At 56.6% G+C, this 18,740-nt stretch overlaps 1 protein-coding gene across 3 annotated transcripts in view; it reads right to left on the bottom strand.

Annotated features, from left to right (window-relative positions):
* Positions 1-1,237: 1,237 nt before the first annotated feature.
* Positions 1,238-18,740, bottom strand: part of Src (SRC proto-oncogene, non-receptor tyrosine kinase) — a 60,350-nt gene continuing 42,847 nt past the window's right edge. For all 3 annotated transcript variants that reach the window (XM_045156464.1, XM_045156463.1, XM_045156465.1), the window contains 9 exons: positions 11,905-12,003; positions 11,642-11,745; positions 10,104-10,253; positions 8,894-9,049; positions 7,416-7,595; positions 5,006-5,082; positions 3,806-3,959; positions 3,516-3,647; positions 1,238-3,296 (listed from right to left, as the gene is read on the bottom strand). In XM_045156464.1, the coding sequence (XP_045012399.1) occupies positions 3,088-3,296; positions 3,516-3,647; positions 3,806-3,959; positions 5,006-5,082; positions 7,416-7,595; positions 8,894-9,049; positions 10,104-10,253; positions 11,642-11,745; positions 11,905-12,003 (1,261 nt within the window). In that variant the 3' untranslated portion in view covers positions 1,238-3,087. The remainder of the gene's footprint in view (positions 3,297-3,515; positions 3,648-3,805; positions 3,960-5,005; positions 5,083-7,415; positions 7,596-8,893; positions 9,050-10,103; positions 10,254-11,641; positions 11,746-11,904; positions 12,004-18,740) is intronic.

Here is an 18,740-nt window from a genome sequence, read left to right as displayed (position 1 = left end):
ATTCTTGGGGACCAGCCCTGGGAGTGTGATGCTGGAGAAGGGAAGAGGGGGAGCAGAGGGGGAGGGCTGGAGAGGTACTCCAAGAAGGCTTCAAGGAAAACAAGCAACAGTGGCACAGGCGACCCTGCTGACGGGACTCCAGGATGCAGCTGAGCTCAAACAAGCCATAGGGACACAAGCAGCCCCGTCCTTGTCCACATGAACCCTCCCACCAGGACAGCTCACCTCATTTCCCTTGAATACCTGAACACACACACACACACACCTGTGACACACCCGTGAGCTTCTCACAGACCCAAGATGCAGGCCCCCACACAAACATGCGTGACACGCGTGCAGAGGCCTTCCGCTCCGCACAGACACAAAGGCACACCGCTCCACGGGCAAGCGGAGGATGCAGGGCACGACCTCCACCCATGCCCACCTTCCTTGCCCTCTGCTCGTCCACTGAACTATCTGGCTTGTGACAGAGACATGAACTGAGAAATGTCCCAGTGTTGACTCTAGTTTGATTGATTATTTTGGTGTTTCAAGGTAGGGTCTCACTCTAGCCCCGGCTGACCTGGAATTCACTATGTAGTCTCAGGGTGGCCTTGAACTCCCAGCGATCCTCCTACCTCTAAAGGCGTGTGCCACCACGCCCAGCTTTTTGATGCTAGCTTTGGTTTAGTAGTGCCAGGGCAGAGGGGGCTCACATGCACAGGTCTGTGGTAAGTAAAGGCTTCTGTCCACAGATGGCTGCAAGTCTCCTGACCAAGGCTGGGACCTTCAATGGCTGGGGAAGGGCAGGAGAGACATTAGTGACTTATCTTCCCCTCAGGCTTTTCAGGGATTTGTCTCACCCTATCCAGCCTCCCCCCTACCCAGATACACAAGCTGTACATGCATCTCTCTTGGGAACTCCTATGAACACACCCACAACACGCCATGTTCCATCCCCCACCTCGGCTGCCCCATCACACAAACATCTGAGGTCTGAACTTCTCATGCTTTGGGGATCCTGAGCTTGGCAAAGTGCTTCTCTCAGTTATGACCCCTCCCATCCCAAACACAGGTGCAGATGTGCACAGAGGGCCCCATGCCTGTCCCATACGATCACGTCACTTCCTGGCCCGGAAGTCCCCCAGCTATGGGTGCTGCGGGGACTAAGGGCCCTGACTGCTGCTGTCTCCACATCCGGCCTCCCTGGAGCTCCTGCGCATAGTAGAGGTTTAATAACAAACTGCTGGACAAACTCTGAGGCCTGTTTGTGTTTAATCAGACAATATGCAAAGTATATACAACCAATTGTGGGTTCCCCTCCCTCAAGCCTGGGCCATGAAATGTGGGGCCCCCAGGCCCTGCTCAGAGCTTGAGGTCCCCCAGGCCTCTGCATAGTTATCTGAAATCTACAAAACACTGTTTAAAAAAAAAATAGGGACAGTTGAGGACACCTTATACAAAGGGCCACAGGCAGCTGGAGGGGGACAGGGGAGCATGTGAGGCGGCAAGCCCAGGCTTGCCCAGATGGACCAAAGGAGACTTGGGTAAGAGATGTGTACCAAAAGGAAAAGTGGGAATGTCCGGGCAGGCCCCGCGTGGCCTCCTCCCCCACCCCTACCCGGGCCTGGCTGCTGGCTCAAGAAGCGCTGGCAGTGGAGACATTATTGCTGTGAAGGGGCAGTGGGTGAAATGTTCGTGGCTGGGGACAGAGGAGGGGCGTTTTTACATGTTAAATATGGACACATAGGGAGACACACAGGCACAGGTACATACAACATACACACAAGGGCCCTTGGCAAGATGCCACAAATCAGCTGCCCATGTTATAGATGGGCACACTGAGGCAGAAAGAAACCACTACATACCCTAAGGCTGGGCAGCAGGGCCAGAGCAGTCACCCACTACCCTAAGACTGGGCTCCCCCTCGGATACCCAGCCACACATCTGGACAAGCTAAACCTTGCCAGAGACTGCCGCTCAGAGAGGGCGCGGGGCCACCCACGGTCACACAGTCAGCGTTGATGCACAACTCAGGGCTCTTGCTCTCTCGAACCCTGGCCAAGGCACTCCCCTCCCTACGCACGAGCTAAGGGCGCCTGCATGCCCAGGAGAGCGGGGACAGGCATTGAAATGCTCCGGACAAATGGGGAGGAGAGGGGCCCGTCGGCTTCTTAGCTTCTGCGTGACTGCCTCTGCAACCCGGCAGCTCCCTCCATCATGGCTGGCTCAAAAGTCAACCACATTCTGACTGAAGCCACCCCCAGTCCACGCACCATCATCTTCCACACACACACACACCCTTCCTGGCTCAGTGCCACTCCTGCCTCCTCTCTCCTCCCAAGCCGTATTGGTAACTGGGCTCTGCCACCCCAAGCCCGTTCTCAGGGCCCCTCTTGCTGTGGCTGCCCGGGTCTGACCATGGTGTCTGAGAACAATTCTCGTTGGTTCCTGAGGAAGACAGAGGGAGCACCAGGTGCCAAACCCACCTCCATCCTGAACCACTCTGTGGCCTTGGGCAAGTCATATATACGTATACCCTCTCTGGATTCAGTTTCCCCGACGGTGAAATGAGGACAATGGACCAATGATCCCGAGGGTCCCAGACAGAAGGTCAGGGCTAGTGGGGTACTCACCCCAACCCCACGCAAAGTCACACTGAGCCTCAGTCTGCCCAGCCTGGGCGCAATGGTAGAGGACTCTGGACCCAGTGTTCCACCTGGAGGATGCCAGGGAGGACTGGGCCTCGCTCCTCTTTGGAAAGGCTCTTTGGCCAGCTCTTAAGACAGACCCAGGATGTAGGAGGTGAGAAAGGAACCAGGTGCGTGGAGTGTTGAGGCTGGAAAACCAAACCCTAGTCACGCCCTGAACCCACTGCCTGCTTCCGAGATGGGTGGGCTCCCGAGGGAAGGCAGGGAGCAGGCACGTGGTCAGGACAGGCACTGGGCCAACCTGGAGCCATCCTCCTGGGCTGCCCCAGGTCCATGCCCCAGTAACAAAGGGGCAGCGTCCAGGGTCCAGGCGGCTCAGACCCAGAGGGAGTTGGAACAGTAGCAGGCGCCTGCCCGGGAGCCCGGCAGATGAGCCCAGTCCAGCGGTCCTCGGCTCCTATAGGTTCTCCCCGGGCTGGTACTGAGGCTCGGTGGACGTGAAGTAGTCCTCCAGGAAGGCCTGCAGGTACTCGAAGGTGGGCCGCTCCTCTGGCTCCTTCCTCCAGCACTGGCACATGAGATCGTGCAGGGACTCGGGGCACTCGGGTGGACAGGGCATCCTGTAGCCCCGTTCCACTTGGTCCAGCACCTCGCGGTTCACCATCCCTGCAGGCAGAGGGCAGTGAGGAGCTGGCCCTGGACCAGCACCGCGGAGGCTGACAGTGACGCGTGTGCTCCCCGCCCTCCCCCGGCACCCCAGTCCCCGTCTCCCAGAGACAGCCTCTTTGCTCCCCAGAACTGGGGTGCCGGAGACTCCCCCCCGGGGGCGGGGGGTGGGCTTGCCACGACAAGAGAAGTCAGGGACCGTAGGCGCGGCGTCCTTACCAGGGTAGGGCACTCGTCCCTTGGTGGTGAGCTCCGTCAACAGGATCCCAAAGGACCACACGTCCGACTTGATGGTGAAGCGGCCGTAGAGGGCGGCTTCGGGAGCCGTCCACTTGATGGGGAACTTGGCCCCTAGAGGTGAGAAGGGTCAGGGTGTCACTGGGGAATCGCTCTCGGCTCCTCCACTTGACGGACTGGAAGCCGGGGGGGGCTCGGGTTAGAAGCGCGACCTGCCCCGCCCCGTCCCACGCGCCGCGACCCCCCCTCCCCCCGCCCGGGGCGCCCCCCACCTTGCCGGGCCGTGTACTCGTTGTCCTCGATGAGCCGCGCCAGCCCAAAGTCGGCCACTTTGCACACCAGGTTCTCGCTCACGAGGATGTTGGCGGCGCGGAGGTCTCGGTGCACGTAGTTCATCCGCTCCACGTACGCCATGCCCGAGGCGATCTAGGCGGGCAGAGAGCACAGCTCAGGGCCCACGCCGCACCCGTCCCGTCCCGGGGCCAGGAGCATGTGTCCCCGTCTGGTAATCCCTGTGGCTGGAGAGCCAGCTCGGCACCTGGCACACCCCACGCTCTTTCCAAGTGACATCAGATTACAATAAACACCACTGCTATGAAAAAGCTGGGCCGTGGGCCAGAGAGACTGCCTAGTGGTTAGGACACTTGCCTGCGAAGCCTAGGGACTCAGGTTCGGTTCCCCAGGACTCACTGTAAAGCCAGATGCACAAAGTGGCGCCTGCGCCTGGGGTTCCTTTGCAGTGGCTAGAGGCCCTGGCGCACCCATTCTCTATCTGCCTCTTTCTTCAGATCAATAAGTTAATTAAATATTTTAAAAAGAAAGGCAGAAAGAAAAACCAGGCCACAGTTTGGTGGAGGTGGGGGGGGGGGTGGCGGCAGGCACAGGCAATAGGGAGGTCATGATAAGATGCTGCCTAGGTTGAAGCTGGGCGTGGCAGCACTCCAGAGGCAGAGGTAGGAGGATCGCTGTGAGTTCAAGGCCAGCCTGACACTACATTGTGAATTCCAGGTCAGCCTGGGCTACAGTGAGACCCTACCCTAAAAAAATAAAATTAAAAAAAAAAAGATGCATCCAAGGAAGCGGGTGACCATGAAAAAGAGGCCCCAGCCGACCTACACTTCAGGTCCTTCCTAACGTTCCAAGTACCCTCTCTATGCCTCAGTCTTCTTGTCTGTCAAATGGGAATCATAGTGATACTCTGCCGCTCGTGATTATGATTGGGAATATATGTTTATAGTGTCATTAGGTGACCTTTACAGAGAAAGGAGCTAAGGCCTGAGGTCCTGCACTCACCACAGGGTGCTCTTCCCAGAGCCACCACAACCAGCACCTCCAAGGAACCCTTGATGACTACTGCAGGTAAGAGTGGAGGGCAATCAGGCAGCCTTCCTGGAGGGGGAGCTCGGAGACCGGAATTTGCTGACCAAAGTGGGTCAGGAGCACGGGTATGGAGAGGCAAGGGGGTGACTCACCTGAGCAGCCATGTCCACCAGCTGTGGAAGTCGCAGGTACTTGCCCGTTTCCCCCTTGAGAAAGTCCAGCAGGCTCCCTGGAGAGAGAGAGAGAGAGAGACCCTGCTGCAGCCCTGACCCTGCCCTCCCAGCGCAAGAACCAACGACCCCCAGATTCCTACCCCAGATCCCTACTCCAGATCTCTGCCCCCAGATCCCAAACCCTGCTCATCCAGCACAGCAGATTCCCATCCAACGCCTCGCTCAGCCACCCAAAGGCAGCGGGGACTGGGGACAGCTCACGGACTTTGGGGACTAGATCAACTGCAGTCCATGCATACCCCTAGTGGGCCACTACCCCACAGGGTAAGCACAGCCGAGGTGCAAACACCACATGGGTGAAGGAAGTTCCAGGATGAACAGCCGGTCAGTGGCTGCTTGGGGGGGGCTGGAGAGGCCAACTACCAAGGGCAACAGGGAACTTTCAAGGTGATGTAAATGCTAAACATGGTTTCTTTTTTCTTTTTTATTTTATTTAATTAATTTATTGGAGAGAGAGGAAATGGGTGCGCCAGGGCCTCCAGCCACTGCAAACAAACTCCAGACATGGGTTCTGGGGAGTTGAACCTGGGTCCTTAGGCTTCACAGGCAAGCACCTTCTAGCCTTGAACTCGAGCTCCTCCTGCCTCGGCCTCAAGCGTTGGGGCTCCGGGCATGCACCACAGGTCGTTTGTCTTCTTGGGGTGTACAATGTGCACGCACGTGCTTGTGTGTGTGGAGGCCGAGGACAGCCTTGGGCCTTGGTCCTCGCCTTCCCCGTCGAGGCAGGATCCCTCCCTGCTGAGCTGAGCCGGCCCTCAGGCTCTCAGGGGATTCTCGCCTCCTGCTTTGCTGCAGGCACACTGGGACAACAGACGCTTGTGCTACTGCCTCTAGCTTTACAGGGGTGCCAGGGATCCAAACTCGGGTACTCACGCACGGGCAGCAACCACTTTATCTCCTGAACCATCCATTTTTCAAAACTCATTGAGGTCAGGGGTGGTGGCGCACACCTTTAATCCCAACACTTGGGAGGCAGAAGTTGGAGGATCGCTGTGAGTGCGAGGCCAGTCTGAGACTACAGAGTGAGTGCCAGGTCAGCCTGGGTTAGAGCAAGATCCTACCTCAAAAAAAAAAAAATACACAAAAGGGTGCCAGGCGTGGTGGTGCACGCCTTTAATCCCAACGCTGGGGAGGCAGAAGTAGGAGGATCACCATGAATTCGAGGCCACCCTGAGACTCCATAGTGAATTCCAGGTCAGCCTGGGCTACAGTGAGGCAACTACCTCGAAACACCAAAAAAAATTAAAATAAAATAAAATAAAATAAACAAAAGGGCTGGAGAGATGGCTTAGTGGTTAAGGCAATTGCCTGCAAAGCCTAAGGTCTCGTGTTCAACTCTCCAGGTCCCACAAAAGCCAGACACAGTGATGCAAGCATGCAAGGTTACACATGTACACAAGGGGGTGCATGCATCTGGAGTGTGATTGCAGCAGCTGGAGGCCCTGGCACACTAATGTACTGTCTCTCTCTCTCATAAAAAGAAAAAAAAAAAAGCTCAGTGACCTGGGAATTGGGGGTGTAGCTCAACTGGCTTGCTCAGCATGCAGGAAGCCCTGGGTTTGATCACCAGCACTTTATAAGCTGAGCACAGTGACGCAAGGTTATAATACCAGCACTCAGGAAGTGGAGGCAGGAGGATCAGAGGTTCAAAGTCATCCTCTACTATGTCAAAAGTTGGGGCTGGAGAGATGGCTTAGCGGTTAAGCGCTTGCCTGTGAAGCCTAAGGACCCCGGTTCAAGGCTCGGTTCCCCAGGTCCCACGTTAGCCAGATGCACAAGGGGGCGCACGCGTCTGGAGTTCGTTTGCAGAGGCTGGAAGCCCTGGCGTGCCCATTCTCTCTCTCTCCCTCTGTCTGTCTTTCTCTCTGTCTGTCACTCTCAAATAAATAAATAAATAAAATATATATATCAAAAGTTGGAGGCCAGCCTGGGCTGTGAGACTCTCAAAAAGTGAATGAATGGGGGGGAGGGAATGAATATCACTGAATTGGACACTTCAAATACGTGCATTTTAACCAAGTGTTTTAAAAATTGGAATTTAAAAAATAACTTAAAAATTAAATCAAGGTTGAGCCAGGGAGTTGGGCTGGGGAAATCCCTCTTAGCCCACAAACAGTAAACAGATTTAGAAAGCAGACCAATAATGCATTGTGGGAAACCACTGGAAATAAAAAGAGAGGCCTATCTGTGGTATGAACTGTCCACTGATCAATGGCTAACTTTGGGGCTGTCACCGGTGGGGTTCTGAGTGAGGAATGACGCTGGCCTTCGGCTGCCCTGAGTGGGCACCTGAAGGAAGGAGGTCACCCGAATGTGGCCCCGGCCTCACCCTTGCTCATGTACTCGGTAACAATGTAGATGGGCTCCTCCGAGACTACGGCATACAGCTGCACCAGCTTCTCGTGCCTCAGTTTCTTCATGACCTGGGCCTCCTGGAGGAAGGCCTCTGGAGACATGGTGCCTGGCTTTAGGGTTTTGATGGCCACTCTGGTGGTGCCGTTCCAGGTCCCTGTGGAGAAAGGACACAGCTCCCCTCAGTGCAGACCCTCTTTCCATGGCATTAGGGCCGGGCCAGTCTGCATGGGTGCCTGTCTTCAGCTCTGAGCCTGTACATTCCCATCAGTAAAATGGGCTCAAGGACAGGAGTCTGCTCATAGGGCATGAAATGGGTCTGCAGCACCTTCCTGTGGACAGTAGCTGCTGTGAGGATTAATAGCAATGTCCCCAGAAAGCAATGCAACGACCTAACATGTGAGAGACCATGGTCCCACCTCGATTGCTCACTGGGGTGACCAGGTGGTGGTCCCTTCTGGGTGGGGCACTGACAGTCCCAGTAGGGACCATGGGGAAGTAGGAATGTATCTGTGGCCACTGGGAACACCAGAACAAGAGGTCATCTTAGAAGCTGCATTGTGCTGGTGAGGAGGCCAAGCGGCCAGCCTGGATGGAGGTTTCCCTGTCACAGGGCCTCTAACTGAGGGTAGGGCTCAGGCCACCTAGGGGAACTGTTGATGGTACTTCCTGAGTCCACCTGGAACCACTGTGAGACATGGGAGCTGACCCCTGGGCTCTGCACACTCCTCAGAAAGGTGTGCAACCCAGTAGGCCCTTGGTCTAACAGTTAGTGCCTCCAGCTCCACCTACACTTAGCCCGGAGAACCTCCTATCTCTCCAGAGCCTCACATGACCTCCAGCCCACCCCTGCCATGCCGGGGTCAGGAGACATGGGCCGAGAGGGGCCTGGCTTCAGTCAGGGCTGCCCAGAGCTCATGATGCAGATGAAGCCCCCCAGCTCCGGGATTAGACAGGAAATGGCTTGTGGGGTCCCAGCATTCCCTGTGCATTGTACTTTCTCCTTCCACGGCTGACCTATGTGTAGATAACCTCTCATCACTGGCCCCCAATTTATATCTTGGAAGCTGAGGCTTGGAGTGAGGCCTCTCCAGACACTTGGAGGTCCTGGAGATTCACAGGGCCCGGTCCCCAGGAGTCCTTGACATAGAGGGTACCCTGTTCATCACAGGCATGTACCATGGGGAGTCAGGCTGACCCAAACCATGGCTAGCCACTGCCAGGAGAGCCCCCCTCAGAAAGGGTAATGGGGAAGTGAATATGAGCCAAGTGTGTTGTTACATGTAGGTTTGAAAATGTCACAATGAAACCCATACTTTGGACAACTAATGTATGCTAAATCAAACAAAATTAAAGCACGACCCGATGTTCAGCGGAAACATCGAGGGGAAAGGGGACCTGGGGTCCCTAAGCTAACACGTGAGGGGGATGTATGCCGGAGCGTGAGTTCCTTACCCATCCACACCTCTCCAAAGCAGCCCTGGCCCAGCTTGACTTCCAGGCGCAGGGACTCCCGGGGGATCTCCCAGGCATCTTTAGCCAGCCCTTGGGTCTGCGGCTTGGACGTGGGGCACACGGTGGTGAGACGATGGCACAGGCCGTCGGCGTGCTCTGCAGGTGAAAGTTGGGCGGGGGGCAGCCAGGCTCAGGCAGGGTCCCAGAGTGGGCCGGCCTGTCCATCCTCCGTATGTGGCCCTGCTCATCATAGGCAAACAGGCTCTGGGGACACACAGGATACCCTCCCAGAAAGACAAGGACCCCTGTGTGTATGCAGTCACACCGATGGGCCCATGATGCCACAGGCATGTTTAATTCATTCATTCATTCACTCTTCCACCATTGTGGGTAGAAATCGGGGAGCCAGTGGGGTACAAGTGTAGGAACTTGCCCTAGGGAGGTCACACCATGGGAGGAACAAGATCCCTTTAGCTCTCAGGAGCACAGACACCAAAGAAGAGAGCTCAGTGGTTAGCAGGGAAGGGTAGACTCTGGGAGTCCAGGAAGGCTTCCTGGAGGAAGCAGTTACTGAACCGGGGTCTGCAGGGACAAGCACAGCTTTGGGGTTGGAGAAGCTGCAAGGGGGTGGCCCGTGAAGCAGGCAGGGGCAGTGTTTGGTCAGCAGGGCATGGACCGCTCACTTCTCCATCCGAGGGTGTCAAGGTAGCTCCCCTGAAGTGTTTGGTCTGGGAACACAGTTCAGCCCAAGCCCCAGAGTGGAGGCAGAGGGGCCAATGGCGATGGAGGGGACAGTAAAGGTGGGAGGCTCAAGTGCAAGAGGGGACTAAGGGTGAGGAGTGGTCACATGGTGACAAGGTGACGCAGGCCACCCTGCCCTCACTCGAGCTCTGACTCCCTCTGCTTCTCTCTCCTCTCTGCGCTTGGCTGAAACCAGTGAGGCCTCCCCGTCCTCTTCTCCTAGGAACCGGTTCAATCCTAGCCTCTGCCCCTCCCTTCCAGCTCGCCCAGGGCGGGAGGGCCCCTCCTCACCAGACAGCTGCAGAGGGGGCGCTGGCCAGGGAGAGAGGAAAGAAGTGGGGAGCAGAAAGAAAGTGAGAGGGGGTGAGAGAGGGTGGAAGGGAGGCCAGGAGCCCCCTCTCTCCCGCAGCACGAGGCCCCTCCTTAGGGCCGGCGGCCTGCGCAGCTGGGCGCGGTTGGGGTCACTCACTGGAATAGTAGGCCACGAGCTGCTGCAGGCTGTTGAACTGGGTGCGCGAGGTGATGTAGAATCCCCCGCTGTCCAGCTTGCGGATCTTGTAATGCTTCACGTTGAGGCCCTTGGCGTTGTCGAAGTCGGACACGGACAGGCAGTAGGCGCCTGGGGCGGCAGGGTAAGGGAGACATGAGCGGCTCCCAGCCTGCACCTAACCAATAGGGCTCCAGACTTGAGGGACACGCTGGATGACAAGTGAGCCCCAGGCCTTGACTCTTCAGCACCCAGTTGGAAGACAGCCAGGGAAGCAACCTAGGACCCTTGGCCCCGGCCAGACCTCCAAACCCTCCGAATCTGAGAGGGTGGGCACACGGCAGGCACCCCGTCAATGTTCACATATTCATGGTGTGTAACCCTAGCCTAGTCTCTTCCCTCTCTGGCTCTGCCCGTGGGGACTCATCTTTTCCTGCTTCCTGAAGACCAGCAGAGCAGACTGCGGCAGCGGCTGGCTGAGGCTGTGGCTGTCTGGGACAGGACACACTTGCTAGGTGTGGCCTGTGGGTTTCCCAAGCCACCCTGGACCCACTCTGCCTCCCTGGAGCCTAGAAAAGCTGAGGCTGGAAATGTCCTACCCAGGCCTGGGAAGGAACTCTGTTAACTGGAGTAAGGGACACCCAGGGTAGTGCCAAGAAACAAGATGTCCCTGAGACAAGGTTCCAGGGACCAGAAAAGTCCCTGTTGGGGAATGTGCCGGACGTGGGCAGCTCTACATGGAGGGCTTCCCAGAGCCTCAGATCCCTTCTGAACATCCCCAGGTGGAGGTTATGATGCTCTGGTCACTTGTGAAGCAGGCAGAGCTGGGCCTGTGATCCACATCTCAACCCCATTCTAGACAGTCACAGTTTCGACAGATGCCAAACCATGTGCATGCAGAACACAGGGGCCCGAGGCCAACCATGACCATGTGTGCACACAAAAACGCATGCCTACACCTCGTGACCACATGCTCACACATGTCCACACTGCCAGTGCCCCACACAGGGACACAGGCCAATATCAACCACCAGAGTGTCCACGCGTGCACACACACACACACACACACACACACTCACTCTCTTTCTCTCCTAGAACCGTGACTGCGCAGCACACATGCATGTGGTACTCCATTCTCCCATCTCCCGTGGAGGCCCAGACCCACAGGAAGCTGCCCAGCTCAGTTGCCATAGTGATGCACAGGAGAAGGGGGGTGATCTCTGTTCTTTGCTGGGACAGTGGCAGGCCAGAAGCAGAGCCAGGCTGTGGGGGAAGGGCAAGACCAGGGGGCCCCTGGGAACGGGGAAGCAGGGGGGCCCACTGCATCAGCACCCACCCTGGGAACACCTTCGGCTGTGTGACAATGAATGCTTGACAACCTGGGTCCCTAGCTGAGAAACTGAGCTGAAGGGGCAATGCCCCAGCCTTCCACGTACCAAACTCCTATTCATTCTGCAATGCCCAGCTCAAATAGCCCCCCGCCAAACTTCCCTTTCTGCTGGCCGCAGAAGTGCTCATACCTTTCGTGGTCTCACTTTCCCTCACCAGGAAGGTGCCTCGCGGGTTCTCCGTGTTGAGTAGTAACCGCTCTGACTCCCGCCTGGTGATCTTGCCGAAGTACCACCTGGGGCAGGAGGGACACGTTCATGATGGTGGGCCAGGCTTCCACCACCCACAGCACCAGTACTGGGATGTAGCAGGGGCTTAAGGTGGCCAGGGCACCCACTGAGACCCTGGAGAGCCACCGGCAGTGGCGGCAGACAGAAGCAGACGACATACTCACTCCTCGGCCTGGATGGAGTCGGAAGGCGCCACGTAGTTGCTGGGGATGTAGCCCGTCTGTCCCGTGCTGAGCGAGTGGGCCAGCCACCAGTCTCCCTCTCTGAGTGGGGGAAGGGAGCAGAGAACAGCCATCATCAGGGGAGCCAGGCTGGCAACCCCGACCTTCCCAGGTGCTTGCTGGGAGACCCTGGGTAGCAGGGCCAACCAGTGTCAGCAGCAGGCAAGCAAGAGCTGGCCTGGAACATTCCCTTCCCTACCACATTGGCTCAGAGGAGGGCCGTCTCAGAGGCCAGCAGGACAGGCCAGGGACCAAGTCAGAGGTGCGGACCAGATGTGCTTGAGCCGCCTCCGGACACCGAGGGCCATCTGGGAGGAAATGTCGGGAGCTCCCTGACTCAGGAGCTGCCGAAGTTTCCTCCCACGAGATGGGTGCCGGATTAGACATCCCCCACGCTCTGAGATCCTGAAGCCCAATTGTGGGAGCTGTGACACCAGGATGGAGAGATGGCGGGGGGGGGCGGCCTTCTGGGGCCCAGTGACAGCCTGGGCCCAGCCCTTCACACTGGAGCAAGCTGCCTCTATCCCGAATCACACATCACTCCAAAGGTCCCTTAGCTGAAAACTACAGGCCTCCTCCTGCCTTCTACCCACGTCCAGGGGGAAGCAGGCCAGAGGGTGCTGAGATGCGCCCAAAGTCACACAGGGAGCCAGGTGGAAGGACCCCCAGTACCCAGGGTGCCTCTAAGCTAACTGCCCCAGGAGGAGGGACAGGAGGGTGGGTGGGGAGGAGCGGGAAGACTCCCGGGCGGGTGGGGCCGGGGGGCAGGGAGGGGGGGTGAAGGAAGTACCTTTGCAGCCATCTGAATGTGAACCAGGTCTGGCTGGAGCGGGGGTCCAGCGACAGAGGAGGGAGGAGCAAGCGAGAGCCCGAGCCGAGCCCGACAGGAGAGAAGAGGCAGAGATGGGGGTGGTGAGAGGCAGAGTGGTGGGGGAAAGGGCAGGAGAGAGCGCGCCAGGCGGTGCTGGGGTGGGCCGGGGACAGCCAGGGGCCTCACATCCAAAGCAACCAAAGGGGACAGGGAGAGAGGGCTGAGGAATCAGGGGAGGTTAGGGGGCAGGGTTAGCCTGGGAGCTAGGGTCCAGTCCCTCCCCACACACAGATGGTAAGACTGAGGCCAGAGAAGCAAAGAGCTCTGTTCATGGTCACAAAACCAGACCAGCTCCCAGTTCCTAGAGAAAGCACCTCCCTCAGGGTGCTGTTGGGAGAAGCTCCGCTGGAGGTGGCGGGCATCAAATCAGGTCAGCCTGTGCCTCGATTGACCTTCACAAAATGCACAGCCAGCCCCAGGATGTCACAGACAGAAAAGCTCTGGCCTCCAGTCACACAGTGTGAACCTGAATCCATGGAATGCCTGTGCTGTCCTGGCCCTATCTTCAGCCCACTTTACAGATGGGGGAATTGAGGCCAAGAGTGAGCAGGACTAGGGAGCTCTCAAGGACCTCCAGGACAGTCAAGCACCAGCTCTGGGCTTGGCTGAGAGCTGATGCTGGGCAAGTCAGGAGGGTCCCTCCTGGATAGAATGAGTTTGGCAAAGGGGGTACAACTGTGGCCATGTGGGCCAGATTCCACTATGTGACAAGCAGGCACAAGCTCTCTTGGGGCCTGACAGGAACTGGGCCTATGTGCCCCAAAGCTCCGGCCTGTCCCTATGTGAATAGCTGGAGGGTCTCCATACTTTTCTGTCTGGTGTGATCCCTAAGGTCACCCTACAAGGAAGAAGGCAAGGCCCCTGAGGAAATTACAGCCAAGAGCGGTGGGAGAGCCAGCCAGGGCGGAGACCTCGTGAGAAAGAGCAACCCTTTTTTTGTACAGTTGGGGAAACTGGGGCACCGAGTAGCACAAGAACTTACCCAAAGCTACAAAGACTGAAGTCCCTGGGTACAGCTCTGAGATCTTTCAGTCCAAAGTGCCATTTCCCAGATGGGACAAGTGAGGCACACAGAGGGCTGTAATTTGCTCAAAGCCACACAGCGAGGCTGAAGACAAGAGCTTCTGATACCCACAAGCCAGATGCAGTGGCTTCCCCAGACCTCACAGAGACTGAGTCTCCCAGAAGCCAGGGGTAGGAGCAAGAAGCAACAGGATGGGGCAGGAGACAGGCTGTGGGCACCAGGCCAGAGGTCACAAACTGGGGCAGCTGAACAAAGTCAGAGTGGGTAAGGTGCTCAGCCCAGCAGCACCCCAGAAGCAAGGGTTCAAGCAGATGTAACCAGACTCCAGCCAGGAGCTCCTTGCTTCTGGACATCAGCCCACAGAGAGTCTTGAAGTTCACAGGTCCACTTGGTGGGTCATAAGAGACAGGAGTTGAGACACACAGTCCCACTTCGACCTGGCCTCTAGATGCAGCTAAGGGCCTGGGTTCCGCAACTGACCACCGTGGGTGCCACCTTAGCCCCCTTGCTGGCTCTGAGGAAGTCAAATGCCAGCACAGATACCAGCTTTGGATGAGTGCCATAACTTGGCTAAACAATAAAAACAGAACCACTGGTACTCCCCAGAGGCTCAGCAGTTAAAGGCACTCACTTGCAAAGCCTGCCGATCTGGCTCAATTCTCCAGTACCCACGTAAAGCCAGAGGCACAAAGTGGAATTTGTTTGCAGTGACAAGAGACCCTGGTGTGCTCATTCTCTCTCCCCTTCACCCTCATAAGTAAATAAATATAGTTTTAAAATAAAGAACAAAACCACTAACCCTGCATCTCCAGGTATATCTCCCTCCCCGTTCCCCAAAATGTCTTCAGAAACCAAAGCAATAGCCAGGTATATGACAGTACATGCTTTTAATTCCAGCACTGGGGTGGCTGAAATTAAGATCACCCTATGTTTGAGGCCAGCCTGAACTACAGAGAGAGTTCCAGGTCAGCCTGGGCTACAGTGAAACCCTGCCTCAAAAATAAACAGGGCTGGAGAGATGGCTTAGCAGTTAAGGTGCTTGCCTGGGAAGCCTAAGGACCCAGGTTCAATTCCCCATTACCCATGCAAGCCGGATGCACATGGTGGCACATGCGTCTGGAGTTCATTTGCAGTAGCTGGAGGCCCTGGCGTGCTCATTCTACACACACACACCACTGCCTCCTTGTCTCTCTCTCTCAAAAAAAAAAAAAAAAAAAAAAAGGCAGGCATGCTGGTGCACACCTTTAATCCCAGAGCTCAGGAGGCAGAGGTAGGAGGATCACTGTGAGTTCGAGGCCAGCCTGAGACTACATAGTGCATTCCAGGTCAGACTGGGTTTGAGTGAGACCCTACCTCAAAAAAACAAACATACACAAAACAAAATCATCAAAAGAGCCAAAGTCATTGCCATCTCCAACAAGGAGCTTCTGAATGACCTTAAGCAAGTAGTCTACCCTGTCCAGGTCTTTGTCTCCTCATCTGTGAAGTGGAGATGAACATTCAGTCTCCCTTTCAGGCAAACAACATGCCTAGTGTCAAGATGTCTCAGAGAGAGCTGAGATACTGGCCGATGACCACCTGGGCCTTGGTTTGCCTACACGGGAAATGGGCATCAATCCTCGCTTTCTCACTTCAAGGGGCTGGGAGGTCAGATGGCTGGGGGTGGACTTGGCCAAGGGCCTGGCACTGTCCCACATGAGAAGCCTGTTTCTCACACGGCCTAGCGGGGCAGGGGTGCCAGTCCACACTGTGTTGGGGGTGATGGTAACACATCCTACCAGGCGGAAGGGTTCAGCTGCACCCAGTCCCTCCTGAGGCCTGACCCTTGTGGATGGGCAGGAACAAGGAAAGGAGTCACACATTTCCTAGAAAGCCATCTCCTTCCACACATGGTCAGAAGAGAAGGTGCTAAGTGCCCAGGGTCCAAGCTGTGGGGTTAATGTCAACCTCTGCCCATGAGCTATGTGAGCTCAGGCAACTGACTTCGCCTCTCTGAGCCTTGGACCCTCTTCTGGGACCTTTGCGTGTGGCCAGGCTGGCATGCAGATGGAAGCTCTGGAATCTGGGGTGTGAGGATATCGGTGTGGGCACTGATGTGAACTCCTTCAGCTGTCTGGAGGGTCACGGAGGCATGGGGGCTCAAGCTGAGGTGGCAGGTAGTAGGGTTTCCAAACATGGAGCCTGGGGCACAATCTGCAGGGTGGTGGGAGGGTGAGGTTCGGTTGGTCATGAGGGTCTCTGGGGTCTGAAGGTCTGTGGTGCCATCCTGAACTCCATCCTGGGATCCCAGGAGTCTGGGTGAAGCAGAGGCCATCTCAGGAGGCCAGCAGAATTCCTCAACCCCAGGTTGCTGTGACCAGGTGCTGGACGCCAGGACCACAAGGCATCAAGATTACAAAATCAGCCGGGCTGGTGGTGCATGCCTTTAATTCCAGCACTCCGGAGGCAGAGACAGGGGGATCACAGAGCCACCTTGAAACCACATAGCGAATTTCGGGCCAGCTTGGGCTAGATCAAGACCCTACCTCAAAAAACAAAAACAGAAACAAAAAACAAAAAGAAAAAAAGACTACAAATCAGGACTGGAGAGATGGCTTAGTGGTTAAGACGCTTGACGCTTGCCTGCAAAGCCTAAGGACCCAAGTTCAATTCCCCAGAACCCACATAAGTCAGATGCACATGTTGGTGCACATGTCTGAAGTTTGTTTGCAGTGACTAGAGGCTCTGGAGGGCCCACTCTCTTTCTCTCTCTCTCTCTTTCTCATAAATAAATAAACAAAAATAAAATATTTTTTAAAAAATTTTAAAGGCTAGAAAGATAGCTCTGTGGTTAAGGTGCTTGCTGTAAAGCATAACGACCAGGACCCACATAAAGCCATATGCACAGTGGCACATGCATCTAGAGTTGGTTTGCAGTGGCTGGAGGTCCTGGTGTGCTCATATTCTCTCTCTCTCTCTCTCTCTCTCTCTCTCTCTTTCTGTCTCTTCTATTACTCTCTGCTTGCAAATAAATAAAATTAATTTTTAAATTTTTTAAAAAGATTATAAATCAAAGCTTCAGGCCTGTCACTGGGAGAACTATGGGCAGAGCCGCAGGCAGGGACCACCTAATTCACACAGGGATGAGGAGGGCCACAGGGAGTCAGAGCAGTAGTCACGAGCCCTGTACAGTCCTGGGGAAGGACATACAGAGAAGGGGTGTCAACACTTCCAGTCTGGGTCCCCATCTTCTTCTAAGTTCACAGCTCCTTCCTCCACTCATCCTCCAGTCATCTCCTCTAGACCCCGCCCTGCCCAGCCTCTGGCATGCATGGGCACTGAGGCATAGCAAGGGCGCCAAACCCAGCCCCACCACTGCTCTGTGTCCATGGCCAAGAGGACGGGGTGGACGAGTCCACAGTAAGTGGTCCTGCTACCCAGGCCGGGACAGCCAGTGATCATCACCCTGGAAGAAGGCAGGAAAAGGAGGGGAAGGGGCTACTCCAGCAAATAGTGGGCCTGCCCTCTGACCTTGGGAGGAAGAAGCAGCCCTTAGTGCCCAAGCTTCTCCTGCCATCACCCCATTGCGATGTCTAGTGAGGATTCCCAGGGGTGCAAGTCACCTCCCTGTGCATCCTCCAGGGGATTGTCCCTCCATGGACTGTTGACGCTGTGCCACCGTCTCTGTTTCTACTAACTCTGTGACCATGGGGCGAGTCGTGGCACCTCTTGCACCTCAGTTTCCTCATCTGTGAAGTGGGTCAATAAGGGCCTTCATAGGATTCCGGGGTACATAAATGCAACCACAGCAACTCACAGCACCGGCCCAGACCGGCTCACGCAGGGCGCAGCCATGTGACCATGTCATGCTGCTCCTTCACCCCGGTCACCAAGGCCATCAACGACAAGGGAGAAGGTGGCCCAGGAATGAAGGGGGGGCCAGAATGGCCCCAGGAGCTCCTGATTGAAAACAGCTCCTCAAAGCTGAGGATTCTGACCGTGGGCAGAGGGGACTGAGGAAGCTCTGTCCCCAGGATGCTAGTCCGGGGAGGCCAGTCGCGGCCCAAGCTCCGGCATGGCCTCCCTCTTGACAGCCACGTGACCTTGGCCAAGGGCCTTCGCAACTCTGAGCCTCAGTCTCCTGGTCTGTAAAGTGAAGAGCCCCTCCCCCAGCACTGCGGCTCTGGCAGGGCTCCACACAGGAGCACAGATGAAGAGGGCCGAGTGAGTCGGGCCGGGCACCTGCTGGCTTTGCTATCACAAGCTTGAGGCATGGATAGGAGTCTGCCAAGCACAGACAGCAGAAAGGACGTTCCAGACAGACGGAACTGCGTGCGCTGTGAGCGTCAGGACATGCTGTGGGATTGCGAAAGTGCCCACCTCCACAGCCAGGCCCTTGAGGACAGTCTTCTCTGCCCTCCAGAACCGCCCAGCTCCCACAGCATGAATCAAAGTCCCCAAGCCTTACCTGCCTGAAGATGCAGACCCCACAGCCCACCAACACGCCTCCCCCCCCCATACCCTGTTGGCAGCCTCTCCCTGCGGGACACTGTCCATCACTTCCACCTGCAGTGGCTCCATGGCCCATCCCAGGCCCTGTGGTCACTAACCCCAGGCGGGGCATGCAGCAGGGATTCCATGTCCCTACTCATCCTGACTTTACCTGCCCCCTGGCCTGGCCTGGCCTGGCCTGGGGCACTAGGGCACTGGCTCCGGGAGGGCATGGCGGGGCCTCCTCAAGGCACTGGGGCCAGCATGCAGCTAGTGTTTGATGTGAGCCAACAGATCTGGTCGGGGGTGAGCTAATGGAGGAGGGTGGGAGGAGGTGCGGCCCTGGTAAAACTGGCGAGGGGCAGGAGAAGCCAGGGAAGCCGGGGTGGGCACAGCAAGGGAGCCGGAGGCCAC

This window comes from Jaculus jaculus, chromosome 8 (genome assembly GCF_020740685.1).
Source record: "Jaculus jaculus isolate mJacJac1 chromosome 8, mJacJac1.mat.Y.cur, whole genome shotgun sequence".
In the NCBI taxonomy this organism is placed as follows: domain Eukaryota; kingdom Metazoa; phylum Chordata; class Mammalia; order Rodentia; family Dipodidae; genus Jaculus; species Jaculus jaculus.
This window is presented reverse-complemented; position numbering and strand designations above follow the sequence as displayed.